The following is a 24,521-nucleotide window of genomic DNA, read 5'->3' on the forward strand; positions in this document are numbered from 1 at the left end:
TCCCCAAGGTCAACTCAGCCTTAAGCGAGTCCAGCACCTGGTTCGTCGTGTGTACGCAACAGCGCTGGGGAAACAAAGGCGGCCGGGCGTGGTTGCTTGACCGCACCACGCAAGGTACTCGCGGACAGCCCTTTCCCCAGCAGTCAAGAGACTACACGAGTCTACACCTTTGTCTTTGTTTCCCGAGTGTGGAGGAGAGGGCGGCGGTAGCGGCGCTGGTGCAGAACACCGCCCGCGCCGTCGGTGTTTTCAGAAGCGCTCTTGTCCCGGGGTGGGGTTCGGGTCGGGGAGGGGGGTGACAGCTCGACTGGGTGGGTGGCAGGGCGCAGGGCAGCAGCAGCAGGAGTCTGTGGAAGGAAGCGAGGCGGGCGAGAGGCAGAGAGAGAGAGGGCGGACGGGGGAGAGGCGAGGGGTAGGCGGTTCCTCGCCGGATCAAGATAGCGGTGGGTTCCTGCCGCCCTCTCTCTCTCGCGCTCGCCCGTGTGAGAGAGGCGACGAGGGAGGGGAGGACGGGAGGGAGGGAGGCTCGAGAGAGGATGGAGGGAGCCTTTCGCCAAATGCTCGCATCGCCTGCCAGCTAGCCGGGCTCTGGGAGCGGGCCGAGCGAGCTGAGCGGTGATGCAATGCACTCCCAGCTGCAGCTCCGAGCCGCGGAGCCACGGTGAGAGACTCGCAGAGCCCCGGGTCGGCCGCTGTGCGGACTGAGGCAGAGGGCAGCTGCCCCTCTCCTCCTCCTCCATCGCCCCCCGCGGTTCCTCCCGCGCCCGGCTCGCCACACAACAGCAGCCCAGGGTCCCTATCCCCGTGGCCTTTAGGCGCAGCGGTTGTGTGAGTCGTGGTAGTTGTAGGTGGTGGTGGTGGTAGTTGTAGGTGGTGGTAGTTGTAGGTGGTGGTGGTGGTGCTGCGCTCTGGCTGCGGTCGTGCTGGGAGCAGCGACGAGAGGGTGGGGAGGAGGAGGGATTGTGGAGCGAGGAGCCGGGAGACGACGACGGGAGACGCGACCGAGGACAGCGGTGAGACAGCGTGGGGTGCCGGTTCGTGGTGTGTGTGTGTCAGGGGTGTGTGTGTGTTCGTGTGGTGTGTGTCAGCGGGGTGTGTGTGTCAGCGGGGAGTGTATGCGTGTTGTGGTGTGCGCGTGTACGTGTGCGTGTATTCAAGTGTGTGTGTGTGTTCATATACTTGTGTTCTTATGTGTGTGCATGTCTTGGTGTGTGTGTATACAGTGCTGTAGTTGTGTTTCTTTGTGTTGCACGGCGATGTGCGTGTGTGCACGGTGTGTGTTGGTGTGCACGGTGTGTGTGTGTGTGTTGGTGTGCACGGTGTGTGTGTTGGGGTGCACGGTGTGTGTGTGTTGGTGTGCACGGTGTGTGTGTGTGTTGGTGTGCACGATGTGTGTGTTGGTGTACACGGAGTGTGTGTGTTGGTGTGCACGGTGTGTGTGTGTTGGTGTGCACGATGTGTGTGTTGGTGTGCACGGTGTGTGTGTGTTGGTGTGCACGGTGTGTGTGTGTTGGTGTGCACGATGTGTGTGTTGGTGTGCACGGTGTGTGTGTGTTGGTCTGCACGGTGTGTGTGTGTGTGTTGGGGTGCACGATGTGTGTGTTGGTGTACACGGAGTGTGTGTGTTGGTGTGCACGGTGTGTATGTTGGTGTGCACGATATACACACGATGCTGGTATGTATTGTGGCGGTGTGTGTATAGTAGACGCAGAACACACACACAGACACAGTGGTGCACACACAATGAGCACACACCTCCACATGCACACCAACCCCACGACTCGTGCACATAGACGGGTGCTGTAGCAGGCAAGGGTAGCGATGCCCAGCCGTGTTTGTTTCTCTTTGGCTGCCGTCTGGCCAGAACAATGCCCCTCGTGCCTAGCAGCTCGTGCAGGGTAGCCCGGTGGTGACGTGTCGTCTCCACGCACTCTCGCGTCCCTGGTATATGAACAGCGCATCCCTGACACACGCAGCGCACACGCAGCGTACACCGCGACCGTGTGTAGACAATAGTAGACAATTCACGAATGCGTGCGATGGCACCAGCGCCGCTTCGTCCCATTATTGTCGCGTTATACAATCTCGGAGGTGGCGAGCGGTGGCGCAGCAGTTAGCGCACTGCTCGAGGAATCGCCTGGGCTGCCCTCGTTCGATTCCCGCGCACGAATTTCATCGGTGCCGAGTGATTTCTCATCCTTGGCTCATTTCTCTCTCTCTGTCTCTCTATACCTACCCGGACTGACCAGCTGGGTGAAGTATGGTCGATTAAACCCTACGACCGACAGTGCATAAGGGGGTCTTTATCCTGTTGAGGATTAACAAAGGACTGTAAACGATACCATGTTTACCGGTCGGCAGGTCGCTTGTGGTGTGGCAAGTGTGGTGCCTCTCCCGAGAGGAGGCCGACATTGCGTCTCGATGACCTCTCTCGAGACCCATCGAGTGGAGGCGCATCCTCCCGCAGTGGCGTGAGCAAGCAATTGCAGGCCTGCACCTTTACCTCTTTACTCATTATAACAGCAAGCTTGGCTATTATCTTAAGACAGCTTTACTGACCAGCGGAGCACATCTGCTCTGGGGGGGGGGGGTTATGAGAACTGAATTCCTCGATGGTTTCCCAAGCGCGCAGTGTGGCAGGAATGCACAGTGCCTGGGGTAAACTCACGGGTCGGCGAAGGGACGCACATCATTTAATACACCACCAGTCACCCCACTCTTAATCCTCTGCCTCTCTGTCCGCTTGCACGCCAGACCTCCTCCGGGCTCTCCCCGCGTCTCCTGCCACTCCTCCCAGTGGGCAAGATGAACGTGCAACGCTCCCTGCCCATCGCCATCGCCCGCCCGGGTCCCCACGCGCGCCACAAGACCCACGGCGGAGACCCGGCCGACGATTCGGGGCCGCCGCCCGGCGCAGGCGGCTGGGCTCGGCGCAGCTCGTCCGAGCAGCAGGGGTCCTCCTCTCAGGCGGCGCTGAGCCCCGGTCCGTTCCCCGGCAGCCTCGGCTCGCCCACGCCGCCGGGCACCCCCGGCACGTTCGTCTGCGCGTCGCGCATCGGCCACTACGTGCTGCTCGAGCCGCTGGAGGGCCAGAGGATGCTGAGGGCGGTGAACACGCACACGGGCAGGGAGCTCGTCTGCAAGGTGCGGCGGTGGTCACGGCGCGTCTGTCTCGGGCTGTTTGGGTCGCCGTGTGCGCGCGGCGTGTCGCCAGGTGTGTCTTGTCACGTGGTGGTGGTGCTGCACCCAGACACTCAGCGTGTCGCCAGGTGTGTCTTGTCACGTGGTGGTGGTGGTGCTGCACCCAGACACTCAGCGTGTCGCCAGGTGTGTCTTGTCACGTGGTGGTGGTGCTGCACCCAGACACTCAGCGTGTCGCCAGGTGTGTCTTGTCACGTGGTGGTGGTGCTGCACCGAGACACTCAGCGTGTCGCCAGGTGTGTCTTGTCACGTGGTGGTGGTGCTGCACCCAGACACTCAGCGTGTCGCCAGGTGTGTCTTGTCACGTGGTGGTGGTGCTGCACCGAGACACTCAGCGTGTCGCCAGGTGTGTCTTGTCACGTGGTGGTGGTGCTGCACCCAGACACTCAGCGTGTCGCCAGGTGTGTCTTGTCACGTGGTGGTGGTGCTGCACCGAGACACTCAGCGTGTCGCCAGGTGTGTCTTGTCACGTGGTGGTGGTGCTGCACCCAGACACTCAGCGTGTGGCCAGGTGTGTCTTGTCACGTGGTGGTGGTGGTGCTGCACACAGACACTCAGCGTGTCGCCAGGTGTGTCTTGTCACATGGTGGTGGTGCTGCACCCAGACACTCAGCGTGTCGCCAGGTGTGTCTTGTCACGTGGTGGTGGTGGTGCTGCACACAGACACTCAGCGTGTCGCCAGGTGTGTCTTGTCACGTGGTGGTGGTGCTGCACCCAGACACTCATTTGGGAAGTGCCAAACTGTTTTCCTACCAACAGTCATCATCATCAGATGCGATCAATCCACTGCTGGATTAAGGCCTCCCCAAGCAGTAGAAATGTTTGCACAATCCTACGATGTAATGATCCAAAGAGCACCTGCATATGAGCTGATTTCATTGCTCCATCTCTCATCTGGTGGTTGTCACCTTGGACGCGTACCAGTCCTTGATGGTTGCAACTTCGTTGCTAATCGGGACCATTGGTCGACATGCCTTCTCGTGACGTCTCCTGCCCAAGCTCATTTCATTAAAATGTTCAATTGCAGCTTTGATTCATTAGTTTGCGATGGCTCCATCACCAACAATCCAGCGAATCATCACGACCGATGCATTTTAGCTGAGATGTAAATATGGTCCTATGTGTCTATCCATCTTTGTGTCTTGGTGTATAAATCTGGGTGTCCATGTGTGTGTCCATGTGTGTGTCGGGGTGTATAAATCTGGGTGTCCAAGTGTGTGTCCATGTGTGTGTCGGGGTGTCTACGCGTCTGTCTCTTTGGCTGGCAACCCTGCCCGTTCATCTTGCAGGTACCAAGTGGTCATCACGAAGTTGTCGATTTAATATTGATCACTGTTTTAGACAGGATTGGTTCTTGTAGTTTTTTTTGCGAGGATAGCCAGCAGTGGTTCCACCAGTTGCTACATCCTTGCCGGGAAGATCGTATCACAGTGCAGTGTTTTAAAGCAGAAATATGTATAATTGTAATTCTATTGCTACGTATGTTGAACTTCCTTTGCACCGTGCGTAGCCAACCGCGCTAATCGTAGGTGCGGGGGAAGGACAACAAAACAATGCAATGCTTCAGCTAAATTACAAAAAACATTACCAGCAAAGGAACCGTCATTTTCCACTTGGCAACAGTACAAAAAGGAAATCCTGTTTGTAGATCGGCTTAACGAACCCGCGCTCGAGGGGCTCTTCAGGGTGCTCTCCAGTCGAGGCCCCGTGCGCTAAAGCGAGCAAATGCGAGGCTGCACCTTTACCCTTGCCCCTTTTACTTGTGTAGAATCACTTAAAAAGGTCATCAGCTCCAAATGTCACGCGGTGTTGCTAATGTAATCGGGTAAGCAGAATCCGCTGAGATGAATGTGGACCCCGCGTGGTGCGTCACGGCGTTCAATGTCCCTGGATGCACGGCGGAGCGGGCGCGCGAGTTTGACTCTCGCTGTGGCAGCGCGTTCCAGTGGCACGGCACTCACACGGTGTGTGCAGGCGCCGTAGGCGTGACAATGAGCTTTGCTGGACACTGACACACGCACAAAGATTCCCCGTATGGCCTTTGATAAACTGTTGGGGCAATGTGCTGTTGGTGAGCACCTACGGAGGTCGGCATGGCACATGAGGGGTGGGTGGCCAACGCCACGCCCGGCCGCCTTTGTCTCCCCAGTGGTTGATGTTGACACACCGTACCAGGTACTCATTTGAGCTGAGTCTACCGAGGGGAGGCCCAGGACAGATTCAGGCATTCGTCATTGCTGTTGGCTGTGAGCAGGAATCGAACTCGGGTCGACGGGTTCGTAGTGCAGCATGCTAACCGTTGCAAAAACAAACAAACGAGCATGCATTCGCACATATAGCGTACGTACATATATAGCGCCACTGTCGTTAGGGACTGCCAGCTGAATGCCCCTTGTGCCGAGGAAACGGCTGCGTGTGCGTTGAAGACGTTCTAAGCGAATGCATTGTCTTTGGTGTTCCCTGGACTGGCCAGCCGCCTGGTTATTGATGCGAGCGCCTTGCGTGTTCGTCGTTCATTATCGGGAAACGCAGACCTTGTTAAACGGTTGCAGTAGCCGCACGTTGGAAGCCAAGGATCGGTTTTCAGGCTGCTGAATTTCAGTGCCAAATAAAGCCGGCAATGTTCAGTTTTGGCATTTGGTAATACAGTAACCGTATCGTATTGAATTCTAACTTTTTTAGGGAGTTAATGCTCCAAATGAACAACAGCCGGTAACCAAAATCAGATTGTAATTTAGCACAATTCACAAAATGAACATTCCGAAACACGGATTTAGTAAGGTCGTGTTTGCAAGCACAAACGGCACACTTTGTATTAATAGCCAGTGACTTCAGAGTGCCTCTGCCATAATAATACATTCGGGTGGAATTATCTCGGGAAGCATTGTATATCGGGAAGTATTGTATCACCAACGTCACATGGCACATTTGCATTTCAGTTGTGCCAATTGCACACTCTCATGTCCTGCTCAGCTGTGCCATAGTATCCATGCAGGAGGGACATTGCGAAAGGAACTGCAAAGTCATACATGACACACCTTGTCATTTGTCCAAGGCTTCAACGATGGAAGTTTCAATTCTCTTCTTTTCCAAGTTTCCAAATTATGTTTTGACGGTTACATTTTCCAGGTGCCCAGCTGTTTGACATTTGAAATGGAGTCATACCACATTTCCCTCTAGTGCCTGCATTTCTCATAATAAAACGGGAGGGCAGGTTTCAGTTGCCTTTGCAATTCATCTTTAAGAATGTGGTTATTGTTTTTCACATTCCTGGCATGCTTTTTGGAGTAGGTGTTTGATCTACTTCCACCCCAAAGTCGAACCCCTCATTTATTTTTTGGTCCGTTGTGACATTTCACGTTTGCAATAATAAAATAAAACCTTTCTTCCCTGGCTTTATTTTTTTACAATTAGCAAACATAACACGTGCCCTGCATTGTACGCTTTTCAAAACGTGTAACAGCGACACTTTGCCCCTGCGAGAGAACTACAATGTTAAGGTCCAGTCCCAATTGGCGACTGCTTCAACAAATACAAAAAAATCATACCCATTTATTTTTCCTGATACTGGTTCACAAGCACAAATAACAAAAGCTCAGCACATTCACCCCACAGCGCTGCCCTAAAAAGGAAAACATAATACTATCAGATGATTTTGGGCAGTGGCCTTTCTCTCTGCTATGATGGTTGTCCATTGCCCGAAACGTCACCTGTTTTGTACATGAGTGTATATATGTATATATATATCCTTGTACGGCAATGTTACTGACGAACGTGCTGAGCTTTTTAAATAGCATTAACACGGTGCGCTACGCTCACGGCATCTGACGTGGCACTGCGCAATCTCGCAGTCATTCAAGTCGGACCGAAGCGTTTGTAAGCCCATCGCTAAGCCAAGTGCCATGTCACGACAATTCCGCATGAGTGGCACGGCTCGCGTCTCCGCCGCGGCGTTATTAATAACTCACGCCTCGCCAGAACCTCAAGGCATTTTCGTGCACGCTATGAGATTCAGGTGCGCGCCCTTGATTCGGCCGCTGGTTAACGAGCTCCAGGTAACCCTGCCGGCCGCGTGCCGAGCGCAGCCTTCGTCAAAAACCCGAGAGCTCGCCCGCAACCTCTCGGCACCAAGATGACCCGTGACCCCGCCGGACCGTGGGTTAAGCACCTCTCATCGGCAGCTGCGCACGTGACAAGTTTGCCCAGTCTAAAGGGTTATATAAGACTTAAATGTTACATGGCTTCGGGTTTTCATTCCATGAAACTATTTTGTCGTGACTCATCAATATGAATAATACTTATTTGTTTACTTGGGAAAGCCTCAGCGAGTCTCGAGACGTTTGGTTGGGTTTTTTTTAGAACGATCCTGCTTTCGGTTGTTTGTGAAATTCCTTTTCGAATAGCTTTACGCGTGGGAGGAAACGTTTTGTCGGGGAGAGTAAACCCCACGCATACAGATAAGACTGCCTCGGCTATTCAGACAGCCTGTTAGGAACCTGCTCCCGCATCTGCCCCTTACACTCGCCTCGCTGCGGCTCTTAGTGCACGATGGTGACTGGCTCTCTCCCCGTGCAGCCAAGGCGCTCTGGTTCTGTTTAAGCCCGATTTGGCAACCCGTGATGAACGGTAATTACCACAAAATGCTGTGCCCCTCGGAAGCGGCGTTTAGAGAGGCGTAAACACATCGGGGGATGCGGCCGCAGGGTAACGGTTAACAGAACACTGGACTCGCAATGCAGAGGTCGCCGGTTCGATCTCCGAGCACGGCAGTTGAAACAACGGTGCAGCCTCCTCAATCCCCCGCAGTGCATCTGGTCCGCCCAGCACCAGCAGTGTCAATGGATGCACCGCAGTCGATTGGAAAGTCACGTGTGGTGGGGAACAGAGTGGGATAGTTCGCCTTATAATCTCTAGAAAAGCTCGCGAGAGCTTCTCTAGTGGAGGCCCTTCCACTGGCAGTGGTGGGAATAATGGCAGGGCTCCACCTTTGCCTTGTTTCTGAATGTGGTGGCCTTTGCTCGCGTGATGGTGCATAATTGAAGCCGGCATCATAGAGCATCTGATAACCAACTTCATTCATTTGAATTTGCCTATTTCTATTTTTAGATTATCGAAAGGTGAGCTCTTAGCGAGTGTTTTTAATACGCACCGTATTAGCGCGTGTTATTTAAAGCAGGGATAGTGCCCGGGTGGGCGACCTCCACGCTTCACCAGGCGCCACAGACTGCCGCGGGGCCACGTGGTGGGCAGCAGTTATCTATTTGAACATCTTAACACAACTGTTTTATTGACAGAAGGGGTAAAGCCGATTCTTCTTTTTCCCCCATAATTTTGACACTCGCAAGCAAAGGTCCCGTGGATACAGAGCGGCGTCGTTGACCCTTGCGCCGCACTTCTGCGTCCAGGTTTTCGACGTGGCGAGCTACCGCGACTCGCTGGCGGCCTACTTCCGGATCCCGCCGCACGAGAGCGTGGCGTGCGTGGACGAGGTGCTGCTGGGCGAGCACTGGGCCTACGCCTTCCTGGAGCGCGGCTGCGGCGACCTCCACTCGCACGTGCGCGCCTGCAAGCGGCTGCCCGAGGAGGAGGCGGCGCGCCTCTTCCACCAGGCCGTGTCGGCCGTGGATCACTGCCACCAGCACGGCATCGTCCTGCGCGACCTCAAGCTGCGCAAGTTCGTCTTCCGTGATGAGGACCGGTGAGGAGCGCCCCCACCGCCCCTCCTTGCCTCGCTGCTGCTTTCCCACTCGGGATGAGAGCGTTGATTTGGTACGGCTCTGTCCGTCCGTAACACGAGGTCAGGTATTTCTCGTGATGAATCGTGGCGACAGCGGGTCAGCGGGTTCACGGCGTGCGCGTCATCGAACGACGTCACGCGCCACGCGCTCACCTCCACTGTTGATGACATGATTATTTGCGATGGCGTATTTATCACTCGTGAAATACAAGAACAAACGCATTTTGGAAAGCGTTACTGATCCGTGTGTAGTTCCCCAGCTTTTTCCCGAATGTGCTATCGGTGTCAATTCATGATAAAAGTGGATATCTTAGAGCTACCTCCGAGATACCTTCAGCTGACCTCTGGTCCACACACTTCCCCACCGGCCATTGCCATCTGATATGTTTAAGTCTCAGAGCCAGAACTTATCCACATGAAGTGCAGAACTAAATTTAAGGTTACGATTGTGTGTGTGTGTGTGCAACCATCGGTGACCGGTCGAGAACCATCAATCAAAAACTAGGGAACCCAGGTCACTCACAGGTGGCTGAAACCCAGATTCAATCCAAGGGTCTCAGCAGTGCCAACTCAGCGTTCTGACCTCAGCCTTCTGACCTCTGAGCTGGGCTATATGTTTTAGTTAATCGTGCCGCTGCTCACTTGACGTCATTCGCACGCTCGGTTGCTCGCACGCTTTACATGGCCTTGCATGTTTGTTTTCCCAGTTCCTTGACCAGGTGGCACAGCTGAGACAAATGTTTACAGCGTCGTCACCGCCGTGTGTGTGTGTGTGGTCCTGGTTTATGATGTCATCCCTGCAGACACGTTATGCATTGTTGACAGCTGTGGGTTACTTTTCAAACTGTTGCGCATTCAATTGGCACCGAAGCGGGGGAAAAAATTCCAGCTGCAGCAAACATGAATGTTTGGTTGAATATCTCTTCTGTACAAGACTGGTCTCCCTGAGATCTGCCGCTGTGCCCAATTCCCTTTAAGAGCGACTTGGCAGCGTGCTTGATAAGGAATGTGTTTGGCCAGCAGATGTTCTCGCGTATTGCTTTTCTCGCCAAGCTATGCAGGAAATGACTCAACGGAGAAACAGGCCAACTCGAGAGATTAGCATAATGCTGGGTTTTCTCAAAGACTTACTCTGATGCACACATGGGCATAAGAATAAAAAGCCTTAGGTAATTGATTGCTGAAATCAGCTGATGGGAAGAGGCTTACCAACTCTGCCCAGCACTTTGTTAATGCCCTACCACGTGTGTGCCGCCCTGCTCCCTGCACCGGCACATTGTGTAACAGCTGCCACAGCAGATTTCTGAAGAGCAAATCAAGGCAGCCGGTCAGGTACAGGATGAACCGATTGCCTTGGCGTTTTTGACGTGCGCGCTGGGAATCGCGCTGGGTGGAGAGAGGTGACGTACTAAGTTGATCCTGGGCGATTCTCCGGGGCTCGTAAAAAAAACGGGGGGTGGGGGGAAGCCGAAGAACGAAGACCGCTCTCGTTGCTGCGCACGCTCGAAACTTTAATTCAGAGACGCCACGCGGCCCCCGCAGGGACCTCGCGCGCATCCTCGGAGTCGCCGAGATGCGCGGCCGTGCCCCGGCGGCCACGATCCCGACAAACGACGGGGCGACCTTCATCCGACGTGCTTCCCTGAAACGCGAGCGGGACTTGACGCCGGCGACAAAATAAGGAACGCGCGGACCTCGGCGTGCCGCGTTCGAGAGCCCCGGAGCCAGGTTGTACCGGACTGGACTGGATTGCCATGTAGGGTAGCGGGCGATGGAAAATGTGAGTGTCGAGCGAGCTTGCAGCCAGCCAATCAGATAGCTCGTGCAGGCGGCTGAGCCCTGGAAACTGATGACCTTCACCCTGTGGTGAGGCAAAGAGGCTTTCCTGTGCGTGCGCTCCCTTTGGCTACTGGCGAGCAATTACTGTACTGCCTTGTATAACTGCGCCTGCGCCACGGAGACTTAAGTGCAAACATGTGCCTCGGGGGAAAGCAAACAAAAAAACGAACGGCTCAGGAGCCCGGCATTATTATTACTAAAATGCCACGCGGAGTTTGTACAACGGATGCAAATGCTGGGATTCGGCCGAGCGCGGTGCTGAGAGCGAGCGAGGGAGCTGTGGCCGTGGTGCACGCGAGAGGAGCGCCGTCAGCGCGCCGAGCGAGGGGCCCAGGCGCTGCGGGGAAAGCCACCGGCTCGGCGTGCCGTCTCTCTCTCTCTCTCGGGGATACGAGGCGTCCTCCTTCGCAGGCCGCCTGCGGTTTTTTTGTTGGGGTTTGTGGTTGACAAAGCTTCCCCTGGTTCTCAAGTCGGCAAGTCCTGCGGTGCACTGCACGTTGCCATTAGATTAGCGGATCTGCTTCGCGTACGGCGATGGCCCCGCGATGGGGCACCTGCAAGGTCGTCGCGTATTGAAATGACATGATGGCGAACGCTGGATCGCGCGAGCGCACGTTTGTCGTATTGCGGCGACGCACGGGACCGAATCTAAGAGCAAACAAAGGTGTCCCCTTGAAATGACGGCGAAGAGGCAGAGGGGTGGTCACGGGCGGGAAATAATCACTCCTTTGTTCGTTTCTCGGCAAAAGAGCATCCCTCGAGAAATATCGCCCTTTGCCACATTCGCGACGTGCGAGGCCTAAGAGTGCAGTCCTGGGGCATCGTGCCTCGAGCCAGAAATCTGGAAATCCTTGCCGGTTTCACGAAATGTTTATGTAACATTTTCAAAACGGTTTGGGTGAAGTGCGCCCAGGCGTGGATTGTGAATCTTGGCACGTCCTGGGGCCGCTGCCAACCACTTTGGAATGTCGCTTCGCGCGCTTCACTCCTGGGGCTGTCGTGCAGAGCCGCGATCTTTTGTGTGAAATCCGACTGTCGCCTCTTTCGCCGCCCGCTGAGTTAACTCGGCAAAATTAATTTGCGGTGGAATTGCTCTCGAAGCCATTGCTGTGCAACAGGTAGCAAAGGTGCAGCCCTGCAAGTGCTCGCTCACGCAACTGCTGACAGAATGGCCTCCACTAGAGAGCACCTCAAGGGGGTTTTTGGCCTACTCTTCCATGCACATTGCTATAGATGTCACACACATCACTTAGAAGGGGGTATCACCTCTTACTGCCTGCACACATTTGTTAAACTTGCACAATCAAACACCATAACAGAGGGTTTTTAAAATTTTGGTCTGTATATAAATTTGTCGTTAAAACCCGCCACCACCCGACACAGCCAACTAGTAAGGGTTGTCACGTAAACAGAACGTGGCCAATTCGTCACGAGTACAGCACTAACCGGTGTGTTGGAGAGCTAAGCCACAACATTTACAATCTGAGTACGACGTTTCGCCAGGAATTACAACTAGCTTCATCAGGCGAGAGCCAGATTTGTGGAGAAGTCCACCTGTTTCGTTCCTTATATAGAGGCGTAGATGTGGTGACCACGCTTCTGCGCTCTTGCGCAAAGTGGGGGGGAGGTGGGGGGGATTAATGAGCCAACGTACATTATGCATGCGCATTATGCGAGCCCTTTCAACTTGTCCTTCTCTTATGGAACCTCTATTACGGATGATATTGGTCGTGAAAGCCGACGTGTTAAACTGACGATCAAACACGTCCCGTTTTTTTAAAAAAGGTTGTGCCGAGCGGCAGATGATCATTTGTTTTGGGGCGGTGACGTGGCCGAGTGGCAGCGCGTTAGCTGTCTGTCACCGTTCGAGCCCAGCGGCCGCCCCGGTTAACCTCGTGGGGGTGTTACCCATAGCACACATCCCCTTCACTGTGGATGTTCAAGATCCCGTGACGTTGGTGAAAGGGAATAGGCAATGAATGTCAAGGTCCAAATTTGCCAAATTTCAAAAGTTACCCGCAAAGTATTTCATTGGGAAAAAAACACATATCAGCATTGTCACCTACTGGCAGACTATATCTGTAAGTAAAACACAGTCTTGCACTATATAAGAATGGCATTAATACCAAGAGTACTGACTTACGGCTTATTTCAGGGGAGGAATGGAGATGAGATCCTAACAAGATGTTGAATCACACTTGAGTTGCACACACATTAAAAACTGATCCACCCATCGACCTCTGCATCATTGTTGAGATCATCCCAAACGATGTTTTGTTTTTCACCATTTGCCCTTTGGGTTTCACTCGTTATTTATTTATTCACCGATGTTTTTTGTTCACGATGACCTCAGCGTTTCTTTTTGCCGCTCCTCGTCCCCTTACTGACCTTGTCTGCATCGTTTGAAACCTTGAAAAGCATTTCACTCGGAACCTTTCACTCTTTTCAACCAGATTTAGCAAGAACATAAATATGGCTGTGAAAATTGTGTTTCAACTCACTAGTGAAGGAGCTGACACGTATGTATGGTGAACTTCTTTCGCACCGTACGTAGCTAACCATGCTAATCGGAGGTGCGGGAGATGAGCATTAAGCCAAACACAAAAAGCAGTGCCAAAGAAATGGGTTTTCAATTTAGATTTAACAGTGCAGCAGAGCTCCTGTGGCTTTGTAATATCGGAAGGAAGAGCGTTCGAGATACAATGATAATTTGTGCGTTAAACGCTTGTACACCAAGTGGCCCGTACATTTTGTTTGGCTCTGTCGGGTGGTGGAGGGTTTCACAGCAACAATTCGGCCAGATCATTTACGGGGCCCGAGCCCGACTAAAATTAAGTCCGATATCACGCGCTAAGCTAAAAACAAACGACGCCAAAAAAAGGTTACCTATTTATAATGAAAGCCTCACGTGTGCACGCAGGATGAGCTTGCGGCTCGAGGGCCTGGAGGACGTGTGCGTGCTGCACAGCGACGACGACTCGCTGGCCGAGAAGGTGGGCTGCCCGGCCTACGTGAGCCCGGAGATTCTGACGGCCGGCGGCTCGTCGGGCCGCTACTCGGGCCGCGCGGCCGACGTGTGGAGCCTGGGCGTGATGCTCTACACCATGCTCGTGGGCCAGTACCCCTTCCACGAGAGCGAGCCCACGGCGCTGTTCGCGCGCATCCGCCGCGGCCAGTACGCGCTCCCCGAGGCGCTGTCGCCCAAGGCGCGCTGCCTCATTCGCGACCTGCTGCGCAGGGACCCGAGCGAGCGGCTCACGGCGCGTGACATCCTCCACCACCCGTGGTTCGCCTGCGACTTCTCGGCGGCGGCGGCCGTCGCGGCCAGGGAGCCGGGCTGCGGGCAGGACGTGCACTCCGACCAGCTGGTGCCAGAGGGCCTCGCGCACGACGGCGAGGATCCCTTCTTCGGTTAGCGGCGACGGGGGCTGAGGGCAGGCGCGAAGAAAGGAACGAGGAATCCCACGGACGTAGCGAACGAGAACTGCCGACGTGAACTCTGTGATTATGTCCGGGCTCCGGGGTGCCTTGCCAATGGAAATACGAGTTTGAATCACGGCGCGAATGACACTTTAGCGAGACGACCGGGATAACAAACAAACACAAAACTGTTGAAAGATGTGTGTGTGTGTCTCCTGTTTTTAGCACAATCACGGTGCTCACCAAACCACTGATGGTATCGAGAGATGGGATCGCCACTGCTCATGGGTAGGAGACGAGCTCCGAGAGAAGTGTGATCTGAAGCTAGCCCACACTCGCCCGTTTCTTAAATTTGCACAATTTACCTGAAAAATGGCATTACTTGATTTTGTTTTAACATTCCAGGAAAATAAGTGAAGCTGAAAATTTTGAGAAATTCTGAAACACGAGCTTAATCAGGAAAAAGCAGAGCCACTACTGAGTACAATGGTGGAACCGACCTCTGGGTACAGCACACCTCACTCAGGAATTCGGTTCAAGTAGCCAGAGTAAACAACCATAACGCATCCTTGAAACATCTCATTAAAGCTGCTGTGTCCATTCTTAGAGAACGAAGGCATTTACCTATCTCCTTTGTCATGTTTGTACGTTACATTAACGCTGGCTGAGACAAAAAAAGGTGATACCACTCTTAAAAGATACGCAGAAAGCAAATTGTCGAGATAAACGTCCATCTGCTCCCCGCCCGCCGTTGCCGCACCCTCCAGCTCCCTCGCCCCCTGCCCAAGTGAGAGTGCCTTGCATCTCAAGGTCCTTCTTCATCTCGGTCTCGTTTGAAGTAAAGTTAGCGGCAGAACGACGATTGGGTCACGTGTTGGAGTAATTAAATTAAAAACAAGTGGAGGCCGTTTTAAAAGTCACGCGGCCGAGAATGTTTTTTTGCAGATTAAGTTTACTGATGTTTCACCCCCGTAAATGTACACAGCGTAGCACATTGAAGAGGCGCATTTAAGAGTCGCAATGTCTCCACATTAATAGTCGGGCACTCTCGCACTGCGGCAAGTCCTGCCTTTAGCGCACTCCCTTTCATTTCACAAAGAGATTCATAGTCCGTCATGTTTGTCGGGTCTATTTAGGATCCTGAAAGTCGCAAGTTCGAACCAACTCAACACAAGGGCTGTGCAGAGATTGCTCTGGCACACAAACGATGGCACGGACCCCTCCGGCTGGGAGACGATGCGGAGAAGATGTGCGTCACATCTTCACTTCCAGCTCCCGTGGCGAAATAAAATATACACAAAAAACCTTTGAACATATCACACACCCCGTTGATGAAAGTTCCTTTCGTATAAACCCATTTACTGAAATGTATTTCACGCCATGAGGACGAGCAGCTTTAATACTATATTTGTCCGTGATTACTTACAATGAAATACTTTGTCGGTGGCGTCGTTTATCTATAACCTTGTAGAATTCCTTGCCACTTAAAACCATCGCAGCTTTGCCTAATTGACGAGACGAAACGGCGGCGTTGCGTGCTTGATCTCGATGGGGGAGCGGTTTCCTTTGAGGATCTCGTTCCGGTGTTGGGACTCGCAGTCTTCTCATCTCGTGGCCCTTCGCGAGAATTTGCTAGCCAGCGATCATGTCACGAGCGAAATTAGTGACAAAAATATTCGCCAACGATGCATTTTAGTTATATTTGTTTTTGTCAACACAGAAGCGCGGCGCCGATTGTGACTCCCCACCAAAGACCAATGCGTGACATGACGGTGATCGTTTAACAAGCAGTGCGCTGAGGAAGACCGCACATGGTAAATTTACCAGACTGTACATAAAGGATGAACCGAGTTTCCCTGATTGGCTGACCTGATGAAAAAAAATTGACGGGAAACTGCACGGTCCTCACGCCAACGTTGAAAAACTAAAGAGTCAACTGAATGTGTCGACTGCTTTAGTCAGGCAGGCTGAGAGCAACTTCTGCGCGTGAGATCCGCAGATCGAGCGAGGCTCGTGCTGAAGCTGCACAGGCCGTCGTCGTGCTACGGACCGCGACCGCGACCCAAAGACAACAAAACGACGAGGAAATTGCCGCCGGTGCCAGCCGAGGTTGGCGCGTCGCTTCGTCAGGCAAGAGAGTAGTTTATGCTTTTTAGTTGTGCCCCTGGTGTAAAAACTGTACTGCGGCGATGGAAAAAAAAACTGCATTTGTGTTTGCTCGAGCCAGTCTGACGGCATTGTGGCGGACGGTTTATTTTTTAAATTATTATTGTTGTTATTTTTTTCAAACAGGGTTTTTTTGCGTATAAGTTGTGAAACCACGCTTATTTGATGCACGTCAGGGAGACGCACAGTATTACGGAATGGCAAAGCACTGTTATGTTTCCATCAGTAATAAATATACGCGTACATACCCCGCTAACGATTTATCAGCATTTCAATGAAACAGCAATATGCTAACAACAACAACATCTGTTAATATTTGTTTCTCGTAAAATAAAGTTACATGGGACTTTTAATTTTATTTTGTAAAGGTGCTTAAGCTGAAGAGCAACTCGTAGGGTCTTGTGCTCTTGGGAGTCAAATACTGTGCTCACAATTCAGCATTTACTGCTCTGCCAACTGTGCACGCCAGGGCCAAGCGGTCCTTGCCCACGCGCGAGATTCTGTTGAGAGAGAAAGGAACTGAACTGTTGTGAGCGGTGATAAATAATCGGAACGGTAAAGTCACCTCGCGTGAGAGGACAACTTGAGGTGCGGATGTTTTGTCCGTCGTTTCTCGAGTTGGAAGCTCTACCGAAGCGTTTTCGTGTCACTCCGCACGCAGTTCGGCACGATATGCGACGTTTTGCTCCACGTGATGAAAAACATGTTGCTGGCACCTGGAGCGAAACGTCGGACCTCGTGCCTGGCGGTGTGCCGAACGAGCCGAACGCCCGTGGGGAGAGACACGCAGAGCAACTGCGGAAACCCTACCGGTCGCTTTTCTCTGTTTCCATTCGAGAGATGTAATCTCCTGGTCCAAACCAAACAGCCTGGAACTTCTCGTGAAGTATTCGCGTATGTATGTTAAGTCCCTTTGAATTGCTCGTCTCTACTGCCAAATGTACTTCAAACATCAGTATTGTGTCCATCTCAGAGCGTAGACGCAGCGACTCGTTTTGTCACGCGCAGGCAGCAGGGTCCCTCCTGTACCCAATGTCCATCGCTGTCGGTACGACGCAAGTACCTCGTGCTGGTGGTCGGGCGTGTAAAATGGAAAATACTTTGTCGAGCAGTATTCAGGTGCAGACCGTTAACGGCTCGTGATCTCGCCCTGCGATTTCGCGAGTGCTCCTCTTTGAGTCTGGTGGTCCACGAAATACGAAGTGCTCTCGACGCGCGCACACCGACACGGACTCGCCGACTCGCAAACCTTCCAGAAACTCAACGTGCGTCCTGAAGTCGGAGAACGATGAACAAATCGACGACGACGACGAGCGGCCACCCTCTCCGCGGGGACCGCTCGGAACCAGAAGACGCGCGCCGCTGTCGCCAGGCACGCGGCTCCTCGCGCCGCATCCACGGGAACGATCCCAATCGGAGCCGTGGCGATGTGTGAACACGCTGACGCTCTCCGTCGGGTGACCGAGGGTGGTGGCAGCGCCTTTCGCTCGCAGCATTCGTGGTGATGCCACAGACGCTTCTCAACCACGTGACCCCCTCAATGTTATATTTCTGTAGCAGCATTATTCTGAATACCTCAATGTACTACACTTCCACTATATTTAATAGCGAACCACACGGAGAGCATTTTCATTTAGCATAGTAGCGTGTTGCCGTCTTTATTAATATATACACACACAAACTGTGCAGGTGTGCGGTGTTGAGTTTCGCCTGGAACAGAGTTGCCGATGTGTGCGTCACCGTTCACACACCTGTGCTGTATACGCGCTGACTGCACGCCTCGTGTGATCGTGGATGGTGTCAAATACTATAACGCATTCATGCTGCAGCACAGAGATGTCTGCGGATAGTTTTGTTTTGTTTGTTTTTTAAAATAGCAAGCTTTGCGCACGCGTGTGTGCGCATCACTCGGCTTCCAAAACGCTCTAACACAAGTAACCCTTGACCCCTTTTAGGAAATGTATTTAGGATAACCCGTAAACAATCTACAATTTAAACATCTTGTTTTTATTTTGAGTGGGATGTTTTACGTCTTCGAGAACCGTCGTGGTTTATTTCTTGGCAAAAAGCGTGAAAAATAAACGACGCTGACCATTTACGATTTGCGTAGAAAGCTCTTGCGAAGCCACGTGTTAGGGTCGTATACATTTCTAAACGTTCTGTTCATGCAAAGTTATCGTTCTGGATGTTGTGTTCGTGCGAGTGCTTTGTAAATGTTGATGTAAATAACGCAGCATTCCCATCGGCACAGCGGAGTGGGCCCGAGTGGAGGTGCTGGCTCTCGATGTCTCTGTACAAAAAAAGAAACGACTTAGGATGTCTGTTTTATCTAATAAAGACGAGACCTGTACTGTGACGAGGTGGTCATTCCAGCCGCGCCGCGTTCGAGATCGGCAGTCCATCGCTTCTTCATCACTCTTCTGCTGCTTCTACCCTGGCTACTGCTCTGGCTACCGCAATCATAATGGACTGGACTCGTAAGAGAGCGCAATAACAAATGTTTCTACTTACTCATGAACACCACTCATCGATCCCGCCACCCTACCGTCGACTCGGTCGACCAGACACTGGCCGCTTCGTCTCATCCACGCCGTGTGTGCAACCGCCACCACGTTGCGGCTCACCCACACTTCTACTTCTGCGTCTTCCACTGCTCCACTTTGCAATTCCCTCCCGTCGTCTCGTTTCCAAAGTCCCCATCACCAGCAGCCGTGGCCAATCGCTGAAGGAAAGCTCCCAAAGCTGCCGCCACCTCTCACGATCCACCTCGCCGCCTGCAACTCCCAAAGTTGTCACAGCCCGCCGCAATTTACCAAACATTCACTCTCACCCATTACAACTTTCAAAGTGCTACTTGTCGCTGGTTAATCGCCACGCGTTCGCTCGCTCAACCCGCGCCCTGGCACGAGAGGCGGCTTGTGAGCAAGCGGCGGGAGGAGGCCCTCGTTTGGTTCGGCATCGACTCTCGTGGCTACATTCACCAGTCAGTGACCAGCGCGCGTCTGGGGATCGCAGATGACACGAGGGACGTGACGAGCCCGTGACTCCAGGCCACGCGTGCAGCCAGTTCCATCTCAAGGTTTTGGTTTTTGTCAGCCAAGAAAATCCCGTGCGGCCTCCTCCTCCTCCTCGTCGAGAGAGTGGATCTGAGGGAGAGCCCAATGCCCACTCGCAGTGCGTTGGGTATGGTCGCCACTTCCCTCTGTAATGAATCGTCGCGTGAACGTCGCCTGAAGTTAGAAAAAAACCCGCAGTCGAATTCGCTGCCAGCCCGTGTGGAGTTGTCGCATCTCCGTCTCTCTGCTCTGCTCTGGAACGCGTTTGTACGTTTTAAAGCTAAATGTTGCAGGCTATCCCGATCTTTAATGATCGGTTTGATATTCAAAGCAAATAAGTGCATGCATTGTTTAAAATGCATTTGTCTCGAGCCGGAGAGTTAACTTTTAGAATCGTAACGCGGTGAATGGATTTAAATTCGGCAGCCGACCGCTAACATCGTTCGGAGCTCGCGCGAGTGACGTCACGGGCGTCTATCGCCTCCACGTCACTTGGCCGAACTTCGTTGTACGACTGTGTAATAGTAGTGGTAATAACAATACCTAAACATGTGTTTCGCTTAGCGGGCGACATCCGCAACTCGTATCGAGAGAGACTCAGGGAACACTACGTGCCGGTCCCGTGTGTGACACCCCCCGGTTATCAAGTCTGGGAAATAGAACACTTTGGAAAAAATAATTGATGAGGCCAGGGTGCAGGCAACGGCACACAATGGCATCGATTTCCTCCGCCGGTTTTGTTTCACCGCGGAAGCAGCACTGCGTGCCGCACGGCTCGGACCTTCCAGGGGGGAAACGCCGCCATGTCAGCAAAATCCCCGGCGGCGTTCCCTGCGAGCCCTCTGCCCCCCGGGGTCGTCTCCGCGTCAAGCAGCCCCCGCGGGGACTCGCAAAGGCTTGGGCGCGGTGGCCCAGGAACGAGTTTTTTTTTAGTTTTGTTGTATTCGTGTTAAAGCTGCCCATGATGTGAGGCGCGTCTCGACGCGGCCGGGGCTCTTGGCACTCGGTGGAGATTGCGGGAGATCACGAATCTCTGCTGCGGGCGGCCGCAAACCCAAGCCGACGCCAACCACACGGCGCAGACTGCGGTGCGAATTCTCCGAAGTGCGGGCTCGGCGGGGCCCTGCGTCGGCGGCTTCGGCATTCCGCTTGGCACCTCGCGTGACCTCCGTGCGCACGGAGGAGGCGACGTCGCGGTGGCCGAGGCAGTGCGCGCGAGGCGCTCGCCCTCTCGACCCCGAGCGAGCGGCTGTTTAACGCGCGGCTGCCACTGAATTCCACCGACAATCGCGTCGCGCCGTGCGGCCGAGGAACGCGCTGGAAAGCCGAGCGAGACGTGCGAGGGGCTGGCGCAGGGCGTGGGGGAGGACAGCCGCGTGAGGAAACCGGCCGCTCGTTCGCTGCGCAGTCGCGATGTCGGCTCTCGATGCTGTTGTCAAAATGCTCTTCCGCTCCGCTAGCTCGTTTCAGTGCTTCCCGTGACGCAGAGGGACACGAGGCAGTCCGGTGTGGTGCCCACATTAACGAACCACCACGCCAAGTCGTCATCCACACCTCCAGTGCTGCGTCAGTCCGCTGCCAGACCGAGGCCTACGCATCGCTGTGCGGGTGGTGGGGTTATTACACCGCGCGTCACCACGTTGCTTTATTGAGGGTTGTCCACTTCAGGGAGCATAGACGAGGAAGCGTACAGATACAGTACAACAATCGAGTATTATTCTGCACTGCCTTCTACTGCCCGCCACGTAGCCCCACTGCGACCACAACAGACGACAAGACCGTGGTGAATCTGGCATGCTAGCCTCTCCCGAGATCTCTTCACAATCAAAACATTCTCCCTGTGATTTGTTTTCTGGGATGTTGAAGTGCTCGTGACAGGTGCTGGTGCTGTGGCTCCTTTTGCTGCGCTGTGAACACTTTTTTTTTACCCGAGTTCGATTCCCAGCCACACCTAACATCGGTGGCGAGTGATATCAGAATCGGTTCAGCGCCCCAAGCATGGTGAAGTGTGGCCGAACCACCCACATCGATACAACAATGGGGAGGCTTTCATCCAGGAGCGGGGTGATAGCGGGCTGTTAATGATTACGATTGATTTCTTTTTTAGAAACATTGATGAATATCAAAACACACCACGATTACAAAAAAACGCCACTATCATTTAGAAAATGCCGCGGCTCGTTTGACTTTTATTGATCGACAGTGGCATTTACCAGAAGAAACCCTGGGACGCTCCCGTGCGTCACTGTAACGCCCCAGACAGCGACAGAGCTCTTCTCTCCGCATTGCGTTACTCCCCTTGTGATGTCGGTGCTGCTTCTGCAAGACCACCTTTGCGCTCATGCCGTGCGCGCGTGCGCGTGAACAATGCACACCGAGAATTCGCCGATTGGAGTCCAGCTGTGACACGAGCAAGACCCATAGTTTGTCGGCAACGGAGCCCAGACCACCGGTACAAGTATTTAATCCGAGACGCGCGTCCTGTCAACAGGATGCCAGGGCGGGCACGCATGCTTGGAAAATGAATGCAAGCCGGGGCTTTTTTCTGAAAATCAGCCTCCCAAACTTTAAACATTTCAACGAAACATCCTTGGCGAAACATCCAAACAAATGTGAATCATTACAATAAATTGCAGCAAGGGGTCATGCGGTGGTTATCTGCAATCTCCAAAATATTTGTGGGATGCGTGGAAGTGAATCAATTTCCTAGTGGCCGACAGTATGTATTTACGTATGTTGAACTTCTTTCGCACCGTACCTAACCAAGCGTGCTTGTCGGAGGTGCGGGGGAAGGACAACAAATTATACACAAAAAGCAGTTCTAAAAAAATTAGTTTTCAATTTAGATGATGATGTCAAAGTGTCAAGCTCCAGTGGCTTCCTAATATCGGACGGAAGACGTTCCAGACGGCCGCAGAAGCGCATCTGAAAAGGCGCGATGCAGTGACCGTCTTTGTTCGATGTCTAGCTCATGTCTGCTGCTGCGAGGATGACCGGAGTTCCCGTGACGATGGTTAATGCTCGTGAGCAGATGCACGGCAGTGCTGCGTTCACCTCCTGACACCGCTGCAGAGAGGGGCCGGGCGGCTCCGAGGTCAGAGTGCACCACTGAGGTTCTGCGATTGGATTGGGGTCTCAGCCACTGTCCGTGATTGAACCGGGTTCTCGACTGCACAACAACTGAACCTTTATTTATTTATTTGGTTATCAATGACTCGCCATCAGAAATCTGCAAGTTCAAATCCTGGCTTTGGGATGATTCAGCCCATCATACTTTCAGGGTCGATAAAGTAAGTCAACAGCAGTTGACAAATGGAAAGACTTGCGGTTGCTGTAGGAAATTGGAATTTCCACTACCGGCTCAGGGCGAAATCAGCACCGCATCATTGCTCATTTAAGCAGGAAATCACTTTGACTTTGACCTCATTCACTAAGCCGAGGTTCGCACAGCCAAAGCCATAGATCACGAATGCAAAACTCATCGATGAAATAGGGTTGAACGTGCTTGTGGAGATTGTGGCGAGAGAGAGCTGTCAGCATCTCTGCTGCTCCACCGCTGTGTCCATCGCTCACGGCTCCCACTTAATGGCATTCATCATCACAAAAACGAACTCCGCTCGGTTCGCTTTTTCCAGCCCGAACACACAACCACGTGGGTTTCCTCCAACGACAAAATGGATGCGCCTGCGCGTGCCGTTCATCACGCGCGTCATGAATAATGTTGCAGCCGTAAACAATCGGCGCGTGCCTCCACCGCCGCCCGTGACATTCCAGAGGCAGCCGCTCCTCGGCTCGCCCACGCGTCTTCGGTTTGTATCGCGTGTCCGACGTTTCACTCCACGTGCGAAGGGCTTCTTCGGGAACTGATTGCGCTTGCTAGCCGAGTGCATGTCATGCGGCCAGAATTTGGCGGTGTTATTTAGTTTGTCAAACCAGGCCAGGTGGAAACAATCCTGCTTCGGGATTGACTCAGCCTATCATCCATCCACAGTCAATCAAATTAATACAACTGTGTGCGGAAGCCAACGGTAGATGTCCGATGGACTCACCCAAACCATAGGAATGTGGAATTTCTACCACAGGCTCAGGTCTCAAAACAAGGAGATGAGCACTGCCTCAATGCTCATTTGAGTACAAAATCACCGGTTTTTTTTTTTACTGAATTCAGTTCCTGAAGAAGCTTGCGGCACGTGGAGCGGAACGACGGGCACCGTGCCGAACAACACGCGGCAGGGCCTCGACGACACAACGGGGAGCCGAACAGCGTCCGTGCACGTGAACGCACGGAGCCCCTCTGGCGTGCCGTGCTTGACAGAAGCGAGACATCGCCGATGGCCATCGGCATCGCACGCGCGGGTTCCACATCAAGGGCGCCGCCGTGCCCGCTCCCGACACCTCTCGGCTAGGCCCCCAGCTCGCCTCGGAATATTTCTTCTTATAAACCGCAGCTGCCGAGCGCACGCCCAGAGGCCAAAATTGGCCCAGCAGCGGCCAGCAACGGACAGCGCTTTTCAAGTCGGAATAGACAAAGAGTTGACATGTTTCTTGACAGACCTGTTCTCCACCTGAGGACGGCTGCTTGCGTTGTGGCCGAAACGTCGTGAGAATTATTTTATTATGTTTTATTTGTATTATTTTATTATTTCCAATCTACGTGACTTTACCGAAAGAACCAAGAAAATGAATCCCTGCAGTCACGAAAGCTTCAAATCGACATGTTTCTTGAGTTGAACACGGCGTCAATAAATTGGGGAAAGAGACGACCGGAGCGAATTCCAAAGTGGAGCAGTGCGAAAGAGTAAGTAGACATTAAGAGACGCGTTTGGGCCTGCAGTGTGGTGAGTGAGTGGGTGGGTGAGTGGGTGAATGTGTTGTTGTGACCTGCAGTGTGGTGAGTGGGTGGGTGGGTGAGTGGGTGAATGTGTTGTTGTGACCTGCAGTGTGGTGAGTGGGTGGGTGAGTAGGTTGGTGAGTGGGCTGTTGTGACTTGTAGTGTGGCGAGTGGGTGGGTGAGGGTGTTATTGTGACCTGCAGTTTGGTGAGTGAGTGGGTGGGTGAGTGGGTGAGTGGGCTGTTGTGACTTGTAGTGTGGCGAGTGGGTG

General features: G+C 53.3%; 1 protein-coding gene across 2 annotated transcripts; it reads left to right on the top strand.

Annotated features, from left to right (window-relative positions):
* Window positions 1-291: 291 nt before the first annotated feature.
* Window positions 292-18,713, top strand: LOC144946625 (tribbles homolog 2-like). Of its 2 annotated transcripts, XM_078875652.1 has the most exons (5): window positions 292-1,013; window positions 1,865-1,944; window positions 2,755-3,144; window positions 8,607-8,899; window positions 13,698-18,713. In XM_078875652.1, the coding sequence occupies exons 3-5, from the start codon at window positions 2,806-2,808 to the stop codon at window positions 14,191-14,193; spliced, it is 1,128 nt and encodes a 375-aa protein (XP_078731778.1). In that variant the 5' UTR covers window positions 292-1,013; window positions 1,865-1,944; window positions 2,755-2,805; the 3' UTR covers window positions 14,194-18,713. The 2 variants fall into 2 exon arrangements, with proteins under 2 accessions (XP_078731778.1, XP_078731768.1); XM_078875642.1 differs by lacking the exon at window positions 1,865-1,944 and having other exon boundaries at window positions 299-1,013.
* Window positions 18,714-24,521: the final 5,808 nt, after the last annotated feature.

Source organism: Lampetra fluviatilis, chromosome 2, assembly GCF_964198595.1.
Source record: "Lampetra fluviatilis chromosome 2, kcLamFluv1.1, whole genome shotgun sequence".
NCBI classification, from domain to species: domain Eukaryota; kingdom Metazoa; phylum Chordata; class Hyperoartia; order Petromyzontiformes; family Petromyzontidae; genus Lampetra; species Lampetra fluviatilis.

Coding starts and splice junctions, on each gene's coding strand:
- LOC144946625 (XM_078875652.1), top strand. CDS start 2,806: ATGAACGTGCAACGCTCCCTGCCCATCGCCATCGCCCGCCCGGGTCCC. Junction 3,145..8,606: donor GCAGGGAGCTCGTCTGCAAG/GTGCGGCGGTGG, acceptor TTCTGCGTCCAG/GTTTTCGACGTGGCGAGCTA. Junction 8,900..13,697: donor GTCTTCCGTGATGAGGACCG/GTGAGGAGCGCC, acceptor GTGTGCACGCAG/GATGAGCTTGCGGCTCGAGG.